This window comes from Drosophila subpulchrella, chromosome 2R, assembly GCF_014743375.2.
Source record: "Drosophila subpulchrella strain 33 F10 #4 breed RU33 chromosome 2R, RU_Dsub_v1.1 Primary Assembly, whole genome shotgun sequence".
Taxonomy (NCBI): domain Eukaryota; kingdom Metazoa; phylum Arthropoda; class Insecta; order Diptera; family Drosophilidae; genus Drosophila; species Drosophila subpulchrella.
The window spans coordinates 7728200-7741754 of NC_050611.1; the positions used below are offsets into that span (position 1 = coordinate 7728200).

The 13555-nt window shown below is 41.9% G+C and overlaps 5 protein-coding genes across 5 annotated transcripts; 3 read left to right on the plus strand and 2 right to left on the minus strand.

Moving 5' to 3' along the window:
• Positions 1-704: 704 nt before the first annotated feature.
• Positions 705-996, minus strand: LOC119549643. The gene is given in 4 exon segments (XM_037857828.1): positions 705-782; positions 784-796; positions 867-900; positions 903-996. Coding segments are annotated over 4 exon segments (219 nt in total).
• A 4946-nt stretch (positions 997-5942) lies between these two features.
• LOC119549993 (Golgi pH regulator) lies at positions 5943-8238 on the minus strand. The gene is made up of 7 exons (XM_037858403.1): positions 8014-8238; positions 7682-7952; positions 7398-7623; positions 7144-7328; positions 6905-7086; positions 6657-6842; positions 5943-6602 (listed from the first exon to the last, which is right to left on the minus strand). Exons 1-7 carry the CDS (start codon positions 8053-8055, stop codon positions 6327-6329), a joined length of 1368 nt encoding a protein of 455 aa, XP_037714331.1. The 5' UTR covers positions 8056-8238; the 3' UTR covers positions 5943-6326.
• A 301-nt stretch (positions 8239-8539) lies between these two features.
• On the plus strand, positions 8540-11505 carry LOC119549401 (nischarin). The gene is made up of 4 exons (XM_037857456.1): positions 8540-8855; positions 8916-9149; positions 10058-10937; positions 10998-11505. The coding sequence occupies exons 1-4, from the start codon at positions 8643-8645 to the stop codon at positions 11141-11143; spliced, it is 1473 nt and encodes a 490-aa protein (XP_037713384.1). The 5' UTR covers positions 8540-8642; the 3' UTR covers positions 11144-11505.
• LOC119549403 (ankyrin repeat and LEM domain-containing protein 1) lies at positions 9187-9992 on the plus strand. Its single transcript, XM_037857457.1, has one exon. The coding sequence runs from the start codon at positions 9213-9215 to the stop codon at positions 9990-9992; it is 780 nt and encodes a 259-aa protein (XP_037713385.1). The 5' UTR covers positions 9187-9212.
• A 100-nt stretch (positions 11506-11605) lies between the features above and the next one.
• On the plus strand, positions 11606-13484 carry LOC119549650. Its single transcript, XM_037857835.1, has one exon. The coding sequence runs from the start codon at positions 11688-11690 to the stop codon at positions 13482-13484; it is 1797 nt and encodes a 598-aa protein (XP_037713763.1). The 5' UTR covers positions 11606-11687.
• Positions 13485-13555: the final 71 nt, after the last annotated feature.

Below are 13555 nucleotides of genomic sequence, written 5' to 3' on the forward strand. Positions count from 1 at the left end.
GTAATTACTTTTACTCAATCCAGAACGGAATGGGGCGGTAAATTTAATTTACCGCTCTATTATCCAATTTGCGCACGACAGACGGAAATTCACAGATAATAATAATAAAAACTAAAGCGAGGCAAAAAAATCGATGAACATTCAAGAATTTTTCATGCACACGTACTGCCGTTTGCGGATATTTTGACAGCCAATCTTGATTATATTTTGTTGCACTGTTCGCTCGTTTATATTTATTTTTGTGCTGCCTGAATGCATAAATGAAATGAAAATTTGTGTTCATTCAATGGGCATTGACTGGTCAGCAAACAATTCACACAATAGTTGTTTGTTTTCCATTCATTGCGACGACTGCTAAAAATAAAGTGGCTTTCAATGATAAATGAAAAGTCTGATGGGAAGGTCCTAACATGAACCCTTTTCTAACTTCAATATATGGGGCACTTCTTGAACTTTATAAGAGTTTTGATTGAGGCACAAATCGTTGTCAATTTTATATAACTAAGGGCTTCGTAACAAGTCGACATCGGGATGGATGTAAAATCCCAAAAGGTTTTCCAACACCATTGCCCAGGAGTATCGCTTTGTTTTGCCAGGACAAACCCAACTCAACCCGACAAAATGGCATTTAATTTTTCATACTTTTTGCCTCCTTTTTATTTGCCTGAAAATCCTTTTATTTTCGTAAATGTTATAAATTGTGTTTATGCTTTGTGGGTTTTGTCTGGATTAACGTAAAAATTAGTTGTCATTACTTTTAATAGTCTCGCCTCACCTTTTTTTATAGTTATTAATGCTGCAGACCTTAATTGGCTTTTTGGGTTCATTAAGTTTGATACTGATAGCACTGGGTGCCATTGTCTGACTATGAGCCAAAGTAATATTTTATACACTTTTTGTCATTGGATTCCACTGCCTGCCCGATGGGCATTTTCTGTACCCACCAACGGCTTTGAAAATCATAATCAATACGAGAACCAAGGGAGAAAGTTTCATTTGGAGTGAGCCGTTTTCCAGTTCTGTGCCCCACTCGCCACGACTTATCGATTAGCCAAGGTTTGGGCCCTTCAGCTCCGAGGCAATTGTCACACAACTGGAGGGTTCCTTCGCTCCAGAGGGAGCAGTAGCCGTCTGAAAGGAAAGTGACAAATTACTACGCCACCACACCTGTGGCCATCGACATGGTTGAACTGAAAATTTAGCCACGAACCTATTATTGGCCGCAGGCCCAGTGAAATGATTGCCGTAGTTGATAAACGCGGGTTCTAGGAGATTTATCAACACTGACCATTTTATTTGAAACCCTTTAAAACACTTTAAGCTAACTGGATTTTTAAAAAAAGTTATCGCGTACCTTACCTTATCTGTAAAATGGTGTTTTCTGATTTAATATAAAAATTCACTTTTAACTAGGTTACCATAACCTTATTCAACAAATTAAAACAACAATTTCATATAAATATTTAACTACAATATCTTGGTGGTTCTATCTAAACTTTCCAAGACACACCCTCACACCCTGTTCAAATGTTATCGTTTCACCTTTTACCAAAATGCCGACACAGTTAACAATTTAAACAAAAAGTCGTGCGTCAAGGGGGCGTATACATGATATACTCAATTCCTTCATGCAATTTGTGTAGTTCTATGAGAACACCTTCTTTGACGAAACAACCACAGAAAAATATCTGAGCAACGATAAAAGATATTTGTTCTTATTTTTATTATTAACTGCGCACCATGGCGATGCAAAAATCCCGTCAACAAGCAAAGTTGAACATATCTAAGCCTTTAAAGCCTTCTCCAGATACTTAAGAGATCCTAATCTTCACGGAATTCGTACATAAACACCTTTGCATTGAGAAAACAACTTAAATACCGCTTAATGGGCCTCAGTCAGGCGCGACGAAAGTCAATTCAATTTGCATAATTTCCATATTAATAGCACTGGATGGCCCCACAAAAGAGATACCAGACTCAACCGATGGAAGTGTCACTCCACCTCCCTTTCCCGCTCTCCCCCTCTGTCTGACTCGATTGCCTCCTGAAAGTATCCTGGATATCCTGCCCTGTCGATGGACCATCGTGTATCCACGGGCTCACACAGACGGAAGGACACAGCCGCTGTTTATGACAGCTGTGATTGAGGCCATTATTGACAGCGTTAGCTGCTCGCTGGAAATGGCCAGTTGGCGGTACAATCACAATCACAATCACGGGTTGTCCTTTCGCTAATGGAAAAATGGCTGAAGTTTTCTTGTATGAGAAATTAGTGGTCACAGAGATAAATATAGCTTTAGATTTCATGGTTGAATGTCTTACATCTTATAAGAAAATAATACTTTTTGGCCGTCTGAAAAGGTAAATTATTTTTTTGTATTTATATACTGGTGAAAAATATTACTAGTTCTCATAAAATTAATATAAAATAGAATTGCATGGAAAAAGTTAACTTTGGAGTGGGCGTAGCTTTTATAATATGGACGCGCGATTTCGAGGACTAGCTCCACTTGGCGGTAAAAACCTTTTAATAAATGGTCCCAATTCCAATATTTTCCCTAAATTTCAATTTCTTTTGTAATGATTTATTTGTTTGAAAAGGTCAATTTTTGCACAGTTGCCTCTAAGCGAAAAATCTCTTTGATGTCTCGCCATGTCCTTCGGCCGTAAAGATGGCTTTTGAGCCCCGTCTAATAAGCTGACAAATTGGCATGCAAATCATAAATCCCCATAGATAGCTCAGTACCTACATTGTGCTCGCTCGGAGGGTAATAAAGCAATCTGTGGGATATCGGGTCGACAAACTACTTGGCTCCTTCGCCAGAAGAATTTTGCAGGTGCAGCCAGTGCTGCTCAAACACCTCACCCCACCATCTCACCTATGACAAACATGCCTTATCAACATTTATGGCACTTTTATGGGGCGCTGTCACACTCACGTGCCCGTTAAACTTTGGCGTGAGTTGTGCGAAAGGCATTGGAGCGCAAAATGGAGCAATAATCCCGGAAAACTCGGCAGATGAAAGGGCGAGGCTGAAGGAAAAGCAGCTGCATAACAAATAGCTGCACAGCGGGTCAGTCGTTAATTTCACAGGCTGTGTCCCTTTCATTTTGTATGTTTAAGTTTAACGTTGATCAAATTATTACGTAGCTATATAGATAGCTGGCCCCCTCCGATTTGACCTTCGACCAATCACCTCATTCACAGAATCAGCAGCATCATGATTATCCACGATGATGGCGCACAGCTGAGTTCTGATGGGGATACAAAAAATGCCATGTTTCACATGCATCCAGGCTGGGCAGCAAAAAACATTAATACATTTTCAGAAACAGGGTGACTAGCCAGGAAAACACAATTCAAGTAAATAAACTACAGCTTTAGCTAATATATAATTTAAATGGTGTGCCTTTTATTAAACTTAGGCTGGTACTTATATACCCCTTAAGTCCTTTTAAATATTAACAAACATACTAGGTACCCTGTTTAACTGCCAATTTCAATTGCCCTGCTATCATTACTCGCGGCCTGGGAACGTTGCAGAACTTTTAAATATTTGATAGAGCAAATAATTTGATTGCGAGTCGGCACTGGGTAGAGGTATTTTGTATTCAGTTTTGCAACTTTAAGAGTGACACGACCAGGTGAATATTCCTTTCATGTCAGGCCTAATGAACTGGATTTTGCTATATATAGGAGACTCGCTTTTAATATCCTCTGTGGACTGACCATCGTGTCCTACGGGCATTTATGGCTTTCATCTGGTAATCAATGTAATAATTGCCAAGTGCTTTGATTACTGTGCTGTTGCATTTTCGTCCGGCGGAACCGTGGCTTTAATTATGTGGAGCCGTCCACTAATGAGGCGCCCAACTCGTCGATGGAGATGGGTGTCCTAATTAGTTGGTTGGTTGCTAGGTGGGAACACTTGGACACAGGCAATCGACGAGCTTAAATGGACCAAAGCGAATGCAAAAGGTTAACGGATGGCAAACGATGGTCATTAAGTCAAATCCAGTTGGTTGCGGATAGAGAAAAAAAATGTGATCGAGCTAATGTGATATCGACCAATTTTCGCCACTAACCATTTTCTTTTTGAAATGTTCGTTTCTAATTACGTCGTAACTGAGCTAGCTTAGTGTGTAAAAATATATACCTTCCTTAAACCTACTCTACTATAAAATACTCTTCTGTTTTATATAACCTTTTTAAAGAATGTTTGTTGTATAAACTAAAGATTTTTGTACTGATCCAACCATTTGTCTTCATACCTGATTAAAGGAAAAATACCTGGATACCTATTCCTGGAGCATCAACGAAATCCCCCACGTGCTATTATCCCAGGCACATTTATCTCACGGCGAATCGTATGTAAATCTAACTGAAGACCTATTGCATAACTTGTCACAAATTCGTCGGCAATCTGAACAAATGCCGCCTGCTTATGCTAATGTGTTTCTCAGGTCCCGAGGCGAGACTCAGACAGATAACCGCAGTCACAAACGCCACTTGTTACCTTAAGCGAAACCGAAACTGAAGGGCAGGCGTCGCGAATCTGAAGCATTGCAAGACAAAAGGTCAAATGTCAAGCAGGAAATATGCTAAATATGCATAGGGCCATTAAGATATACGAGAAAAGGGGTAGGGTGGCGGGGACTTTGAGTGCGAAACAACAAACCTCGAAAAACCCTAAGCCAGGCTATATGTTTCCTGTCAATAAGATCAGCTAGATATACATATTATAAATGGGAAAGGATGGGGCAACTTTGTAAACTAGACTACGGAGACAACCGAAGGTGCAAACAAGGACACTAATTGAATTTATGCTAATTAGCCCACCGTGACTAGGGCATGCAGCGTTAATTATGGCAAGCTCGGCATACGGGGCGTATGCGAAATGTAAATGAAAGTCTAATCAATTGCTTGGCAAATTTGCATAATGGCCATGAAGTCAGCCCGGCCCAGGCAAGTGGAGCAGGCCAACACACATTATCAATCACTAATCGATGAAATCGATAAGGTTACAAGTAAACACGCAAAAGGGGGGCTAAAACGGGGACCCATTTTTCCTACTACTTTCTGTCTAATTAGGCAAAGCGTTGTCTCTCCTCCGTGTTCAGTTACCAATTCATCGGGCTTCCAGCTGATTGATTCCCCACCATATACTGCGCTTTTGATGCAGTTTTGGGTCCGCAACCTTCAGGGTTTTTCCTTATTTTTGTCGCCCTGTGGGAACCCTTCAATCATTTTTATTTCATGATTTATTCATCGAGACACTCGAAATGCTTTTCGCTCGGTTGGATCTGCGGCAGCCGCAACATTTTAATGGCATTTTTAGCCAGCAATGTGCGCACATGGTTATATCCTTATCTGCCGGCCTGGGACCGGGAACAGTTGCCAATTTTTATTTTTCTGTGCTGTAACATCTCGTTTTTCGGGCCTTTTTAAAAGTTGCCCATCTTTAATTGTAATTGCAATTTTATGTTGCCGTTTGTCCTGTTCTCTTAAGGGCCCCCGAAATGGAAATGAATGCTAGAGAAATTTATTTAAAAATTGCCTCAGGTGCTAGCGGGATATATGCAAGGGATGGGAGGATATTTCTGGCAAAGCCAGGCCACATTTCGTTACTACTTAAAAGAAAAACTACCTAAATCGCCTAAGCAAAGATGATAATATTATTTTTGAGTCCATTGAAGAGAAATATTGTTTTTTTTTTCATGTTTACATTTATTATTTGTGGTACACAAGTTTTCTACCCGTCCTAAACTAGCCCATTAGAACTTCCCTCTCTAAACTTACGCCCACTTAGTTATCCAACAATTCCTTGCAGTTTACCTCAAGAAGCTACACAGCAATCTATTTTGGGAATGTTGGGAATGAAATACAGTACAATTTTTAACTGCTCAAATGTTAGGACGTGACTCACTCAACATTGAGCTAACCTTGTAGTAGCAGGCAACTGGTAACCGTAACCTAAAGACCTAAATCAAACAACTGAACAGCTTTTTTGAAAGCTTCAAAACGGGATACTCAAGCTTCAAAATATACCCCTATTTTAAGAAGGGGATATTTCACAGGACTTTTCTAGAGATAAACAGTTCGTTGCTTTATTTCACTTAAGGAAGCATATGTAACTCTGATTTTTGTGCATCGTTATACAGTAAGATACCTTATTTTGCATTACATATGTACATACATACACACTGGTATATACACGGATTTACATAACTTAAAGCTTGCAATAATTAGGCTAACTGATTCTTAATCAATTCTGCTTATCCTAAAAGAAGAGCTGCGTGGGCTCTCCCAAGCGCTCATGCTGAAATCAGTGCGGATCTGAATCATCCACGCGATGTGGCTTACGAGACAGATAAAGAACAATGATGGTGGTCAAAGCACTGACCAGGAATATGACGTCGAACCAACGATGGTAGAAGTTGAAGTGCAGATTTCCCAGAACTTCCGTGATGATCACCCGATACTCTGCCGGCATGTTCATGCGCATCAGCAGCACCGAGGAACAGAAGTACATGCCCATGATCTGGCCCAAAATCAGGACGATTATGTTGCTCGACTTGCTCGACGAAATGCGGTAGAAGAACTGTAAGAAATCAAACGTAATAATGGTGAAATCTTAATATTTTAGTAAACCCACCTTTGTGAGAGTCAGCAACAAGCCTCGTATCGAGGTGACAACAATGCAGCCGACGAGCAAAAATGATATATACTGATTCCAAAAGGCAAAGTCTATGTCAAAGCCGCACCAATGAATGGCAATCTCTAGGCCACGTGTCACTGGGTCCTTGCGACCCACCCTATCGAAGATGATGTTGATGCAACACTATTAAATATTGGTGTTAATAATGGGGACGTTATCTCTTTTTTTGTCAGTTATACACCTACCATAAATATCTTATAGACACAATACACACTGAAAAAGTGCCCCAGGACATTGAAGTACTTTCCCTTCAACGTTTGAGACCATCTTTGGCGTTCCTCCATGTTTTTCAAGGAGTTTAGTTCCAAGAAAACAGAGCGTAATAGCTCCTCCAAGCCGTAAACTTCTTGTTTCAGTTGATTGATGTCTAAAAAGAATAAATGAATTGAAAAATGATCGACTTAAGTATCACACCAGTAACCACCTTCGCCATTGCTCGTGTTGCGGTGGACCGCCGAGGTAAACATATCCCAAATTCTGGGTTTGGCAGGATGCAGTTTGTTGTGGTTATAGACGGCCAGGGCAATCCTCCGCTTTTTGGCCGTCAACATGTCTACCGTAAGAGCCAATCGTCGCTCGAAACAGATGATGTCACTGCGGGACACTGGCCTGCCAAAAAAGGGAAAACAAGTGCATGTCACACAGAGATAAGAGGAAATTTTATAGCAATTCGATTACTTGATGAAGTAGGCCATGCTGGTGTAGGGATAGTTGACGGCACCAAAACCGGAGAGTATGGCCATTACGGTGACTCCAATCACACTAATCCGGGAAACGCCCTGTTCGATCGTAAATATGCCATGGGAGGCGCTCAGCAAGGGAAAGGGTTCGCCAATCCGCCAAAGTCCGTAGAGAAAAATAAACCAACAGAACGTGGTCAGAATTCTGACCCATCTGTCGGAAACTAGAAAGAAAAGATAAAGTTACAGGGGAAACTTGAACCTATAAAAACGTTTGCTTACAGAAGGAAATGCTGTGTATCACAGAGTAGCAAATATAAATGGGTATCACAGCCGTCGTCATAAAGAGTAGCAATGCGAGACCCAGTCGCCAATGGAAGTATCTCGAACTGGACTCCAGAACTCCGATGATTTCGAATATGATTAATTCGAACATGGTTATGGATAAGGCGAATGTGGATGAAAAGATCAACTGAACGGATATGTGGCGTATCTCATAGTGCTTGAACAGTTCCTTGTTGAAAAAGAGCCAGCCGCCGGCGAAAAATAGCATCTGCAATTGAGTAAATAGGAGTTATTTTATTCTAAATATACGAATGGAGAGTCCCACTTGCCTGCGACACAAAGACGATCACACAGTCGCCCAGGAAGGCCATTTTTGGGCCTCGTCTCCCTTCAGCTCGGATATGTCAACTACTTTTTAAGTCGCCTGGTCACTGGCATCGTTTAATTAAACTAATTAACTTAAAAATCAATTGCTCCTAGAACTGAAAATGCCAACAAGGAAATATAAACAAAAAAGCCGAATGTCTAACAATCGATATTTCGATAGCACTTGAGGAAGGGCTGTTTATATACTAAAAACATACTGTTTGGTATTTAATTAAGACGGGAGACAGTGCTGTGGTTTTTTATTTTTGGCTATATTCCAACCAGTTTTAATTATGCTTTTAAATTTTATAGGCGTATTTAAACACACAATGTATGGCCTACTATGTTGGTTTTTTCAAAGTATTTAAACGTAACAAAATGTAAAATAATGAATTTAATTTCTACAAAGCTGGTGTCTATCATTTAATTTTGGCTATAGCCAGCTCTCGCGGTTTCTCCCGATTATTCTCTCTCTCGATTCTGACAGCACTGCTGGCAACACTGGCTGATTGGACAATGTTTATCAAATGATTGCCTGCTGGATGCGGATCCGGATGCTTGACAAAATCTCAGGGAAGCGGAAAGGACAGCGATGGCTTGCTATTATCGCCAGCACGAGGACACCGCGGTGACGGTACCGAAGTTCACGAACGAGAACTCCAGCGGAACCACCTACTACGACATCAAGGTGCGGGTGGGCAAGTTGGAGTGGGTGGTGGAGCGCCGCTACAGGGATTTTGCAAGTCTCCACGAGAAGCTGGTGGGCGAGATATCCATCAGCAAGAAGCTGCTGCCGCCAAAGAAGGTACGCCCCCAAAGATATGATGGATCTACATGTTGACATATGTACCTTCTCAATTTGCAGCTGGTCGGGAATAAACAGCCCTCTTTTTTGGAGCAGCGTCGCGAACAGCTGGAAACATATCTCCAGGAGCTACTCATCTACTTCCGGACGGAACTGCCGCGGCCTCTGGCCGAGTTCCTGGATTTCAACAAGTACGACATTATTTATCTCCTGCAGGACCTGGCCAAGCTGTTCAACGAAAGTGGGGATGCACTGCTCAGCTCCAAGAAGGAGTACAACCTTTCAGCCCTGGAGGTGAGTCGGATAGATAGGTCTTCCCTTTGAGTTTCTTGTTAGTTCACGTTCCTACTCTGAAACATGTCTAAATTATTAGTATTTGGTTTGACCCAAACAAGCCCATTGCAGCTTAGAAACATTTTCAGCTACCTAGTCAAAGCTAGGGGTATTACCTATTCACTGGGTACGCTCCACAAACATCACACTAACTTCTCTGCAGAGTTGGAAAAGACCATCAATTCAGAAGTAAATTTTAAGAAGATCAGTCACCTTGAAAAGTATGTTCGACAGCATAGTAAATGGTATCGAGAAAATGACTGCATCAATCGGCATTACTTCAACTATTTGTTGCTGGATCCTCGAGTTACGAATAAACTGAGGGAACGAGCGAGTCATCTTCATCTCATGGATGTTTGGTATACCTTCTTGAAAGCCATTTTCTATGTGGGAAAAGGCAAGGCATCCCGTCCTTATGTTCATTTAAAAAAAGCTCAAAAATTGCTGAACGAAACCAACAGCATTACGTTAGTCAAAGACCCCAAATTAGCCTTAATAGTGTCCATCTGGAGGGCAAAACGTGGGGTCTTACTAATACGCGCTTTTCAAGGAATTTCGTCACAAGATGCGCAAACTCGTGAGGCATCCATTCTCGATGCTCTAAGTATGAATCACCTGACCAACCGGCGATTGGGTGCTTACTGGGGTTTAGCTCGAAGCCGTTTATCGAGTAAGGAGCGAAAGTATCTGGGGATAGCTTTGCTTCATAAATTAATGCTGAAATTCCTAGCAACCGAAGAGAAAGAACTATTTCCCCTAAAGAGCACGAAAACCCATGAATTCCAAGCTGCAATGGCAGCTTAATATAAAATAAATCTAACTGAGTATAATACTCACCATATTGTTTTTATTTGTACCTCTTTTTACAGGTCTTCGCTATTAGTGAGCGGCTAAGTCTTCCCTGTCCACCAAGCCTGGATCGCGGCGGTAAATTTGACTTCTCGCATGTATTGGACTTTTGCACACAGCTTGTTTCTTTGGTGGTCACTCCGGTCAAGGACAATGGAAGCTATGCTCAGGACTACAATACGGTTGACGTGCCAATCGGTCGAAGCAATATCATTCCGAACAGACTAAACTTTAACCTGAATGCCTTTCGCAATCTCAAGACGCTCAAGTTCTCGGCCCTGTCCACGGAGAACATTGTGGACATCGAACTTCTAAAGCCGACACTCCAGACAATCTGTGTCCATAACACAACTATACAAAACATAAACCAAGTGCTGCTGTGCGACAATCTGCACAAGCACTGTGATGTGCCAAGCCTGCTGCCAGAGACAATCATTGCACCCTCCTCAAGTTCCGGATCCTCCCCTTCTAATGGCAGTGCCTTGGTTAGTGCGGACGCGTGGCAGGAGTTAACCGAATTGGATCTGACAGGCAATCTGCTCACCCAGATCGATAGCAGTGTGAGAACTGCTCCAAAGCTCAAACGCTTGATTCTCGAGCAGAATAGAATACGGACCGTCCAAAATCTTGCCGAGCTTCCCCACCTCCAGTTGCTTTCGCTGTCCGGAAATCTAATAGCCGAGTGCGTAGACTGGCACTTGACGATGGGAAATCTTGTCACACTAAAGCTGGCTCAGAATAAAATCAAGACCCTGAGTGGTCTGCGGAAGCTGCTTTCTCTGGTCAATCTGGATCTTAGTTCCAATCAAATCGAAGAGCTCGATGAGGTTGATCATGTCGCCAATCTTCCGCTTCTCGAAACGCTGCGACTAACTGGAAATCCCCTGGCGGGCAGTGTGGGTAAGTGTTTACATATTTATATTTTGTATAGCTCTTATATTAAATGTCACAACTCTGCAGACTATCGTTCCCGTGTCTTGGCTCGGTTCCACGAACGTGCTGCTGAAATATCTCTGGACAATGAACCTGGTAATCAGCAGGAACTAGATACAGCTTTGGTTTTGTCCGCTCTACTGCAATCGAAGCAACGCCAGCAACAAAAGTGAGCCTTTTCAGACTGGATGGTTCTTGATTCCAAAACTTTACAAATCTCTTCAAGAAAGTTTAAACCAGTTGGTTCCAGAAGTACTATTGGTTGATTTTTCTTGCAATAACCCACAAATAACAAATATTCTGTAATGGTTGTGGACTTTTAATAATTTAAAGATTTCATTCGAAGATGTTTTCCGTAATCGTAATAATAACTTATTTTATGTGTTTTGTGTATTTTCATTCCATTTCGAAGTAATGTGAAATATGTTTTCTTTTTAAAATTTTTTTGTCCAACCGATGTGCAATAAATCCATGCTCACCTCCAAAAAAATAGTTAAGAAAATAAAGCAAATTATATATCCTTACAAAACAGTTACATATACCTTGACAAATTGGATAAAATCCTTGGTCGAGAAGTATTGCAATATCTCAATTTTCCCTTGCCTTCTGATCAACGATAAGGCCAATCAACCCTGATTATATTTAATCACTTTAATTATTTCCTACCTTATAAGTCTGGTGTAAGGATTCCAAAAATTCATATTATAATCAACCACCATGCGCACGGTTCTTGTATTCCTCTTGCTGCTTCTTACTTGTGTCCAGTTGCAGTTTATCCGCGGAGGTCACAATATGACTTTGGTGAAATCCGTATTGACAGCCATTCGCGGCAGGGAGAATTGGAAAAATACCCCCATTTTTATAGGGGCCCACACGAATTCGTATGACCTAAACAATCTGATGATTTGGCTTCAAGATACGATGGAAGTAACTTGTCACACGGTGGATGCATCTACTCCATCCCACAAGGAGCATCCACTGGGTAGCTATAACATAAATGCCGATGATTCGGTCAGTCTGCTATTTTGCCAAAGCACTCAGGCAATGATTTGGCTTAATCTGGACAAGGCTCTTCGACGATTACACCGCGTTCGGCTGATTGTAGTTTTACCCACCAAACGAAGTGCATCTTACAACGCTTTAATGGGCATCTTCAGGAGGCTATGGCATTTTCAGTTTACCAATGTTCTCGTTCTTCACAGAGACCAGATTTACTCATATACTCCTTACCCGGAAATACGTTTCTTTAAGCTGGATCTAAATTTTGATCAGCTTTTTCCTCCAAATACAAATGATTTCCAAGGCTATGTGGTATCCACCCCAGTGGAGAATGATATTCCTCGTGTGTTTTTTGTGCAGGATCAAAAAACTGGAAGCAAGCAGATCAGAGGATATGGATATCGTACATTCGTGGAGTATCTGGATCGTCACAATGCCTCGTTGCATGTGAGCAACCCCTACAAGGAGCATGCCACCAACAGTAGTGTCAATATGGGACGGATGATGCAGCGGATAATGGAAGGCCAGTTGGAGATCTCATTGCATCCTTATGTGGACGTGCCGGAGATTATGGGAGATCATAGCTATCCGTTGCTGGTGGCCAGCAATTGCCTAATAGTCCCGGTCAGGAATGAAATATCCCGTCATATGTATCTGCTGCTGCCTCTCAATCAATGGAGTTGGCTACTGCTGCTCGGATCTGTAATATACGTTAGCGGAGTACTCTACTGGATTCAACCCGGTCTGGAACATCGCACCTGGGATCAGCGGATTGGCTTTAACATCCTAGATAGCATCAGCCGGATAATATATATTTGCTCCCCCACAAGGGTTTACAGCCCAACGCTGAGGTATTTTATGGTCTCATTACAACTCACTATTCTGGGATTTGTGGTTACCAACCTGTACAGCATCCAGTTGAGCAGTTTCTTCACCACTTTGGTAGTGGGTGATCAAGTGGATAGCATGGAACAGCTTATCCAGCAGCAGCAAAAGGTTCTGGTCAAACAATACGAGATCAGCACGCTCCTGCGGCATGTGGAACCCCATTTGGTTGACGGAGTAGCCCGACTTTTAGTGGGCGTCAATGCCAGTGAACAAGTCTCCGCTCTTCTGGCTTTCAATCGCAGTTATGCCTATCCTTTCACCCTAGAAAGATGGGAGTTTTTTTCCCTCCAACAGCAATATGCCTTCAAGCCCATCTTTAGGTTCTCATCGGCATGCCTGGGATCCCCCATTATAGGCTATCCCATGCGGAGTAACTGTCATCTGCAGTGGTCGCTTAACAAATTTATACTGCGAATCCAGGCGGCAGGACTCTTGCAGCATTGGTTCGTATCCGACTTTAACGATGCAATGCGGGCTGGTTACGTTAGACTTCTGGACAACGTCCTTGGATTTCAATCTCTGGATATCGATTCCTTGCGCCTGGGATGGGCAGTCCTTGGATGTGGATGGCTGTTGTCCGGTATAATATTCCTTTGCGAACGCTGGCGTTTTTACTATCGCCGCTAATTCTGCTAATTTACTTTGTAATAGCCTAATTAAATGTATTTTTCACTTAACATGTCAATAAAATAATTTGA

Excerpts from the sequence above, each read along its gene's own strand:
- LOC119549650 (XM_037857835.1), top strand. The coding sequence starts at position 11,688 with ATGCGCACGGTTCTTGTATTCCTCTTGCTGCTTCTTACTTGTGTCCAG.
- LOC119549401 (XM_037857456.1), top strand. The coding sequence starts at position 8,643 with ATGGCTTGCTATTATCGCCAGCACGAGGACACCGCGGTGACGGTACCG. Across the intron at positions 8,856-8,915 it reads AGCTGCTGCCGCCAAAGAAG|CTGGTCGGGAATAAACAGCC; the intron begins GTACGCCCCCAA and ends CTCAATTTGCAG. Across the intron at positions 9,150-10,057 it reads ACAACCTTTCAGCCCTGGAG|GTCTTCGCTATTAGTGAGCG; the intron begins GTGAGTCGGATA and ends CTCTTTTTACAG.
- LOC119549993 (XM_037858403.1), bottom strand. The coding sequence starts at position 8,055 with ATGGCCTTCCTGGGCGACTGTGTGATCGTCTTTGTGTCGCAG. Across the intron at positions 6,843-6,904 it reads GTGTCTATAAGATATTTATG|TGTTGCATCAACATCATCTT; the intron begins GTAGGTGTATAA and ends AATATTTAATAG. Across the intron at positions 6,603-6,656 it reads TGTTGCTGACTCTCACAAAG|TTCTTCTACCGCATTTCGTC; the intron begins GTGGGTTTACTA and ends GATTTCTTACAG.
- LOC119549403 (XM_037857457.1), top strand. The coding sequence starts at position 9,213 with ATGTCTAAATTATTAGTATTTGGTTTGACCCAAACAAGCCCATTGCAG.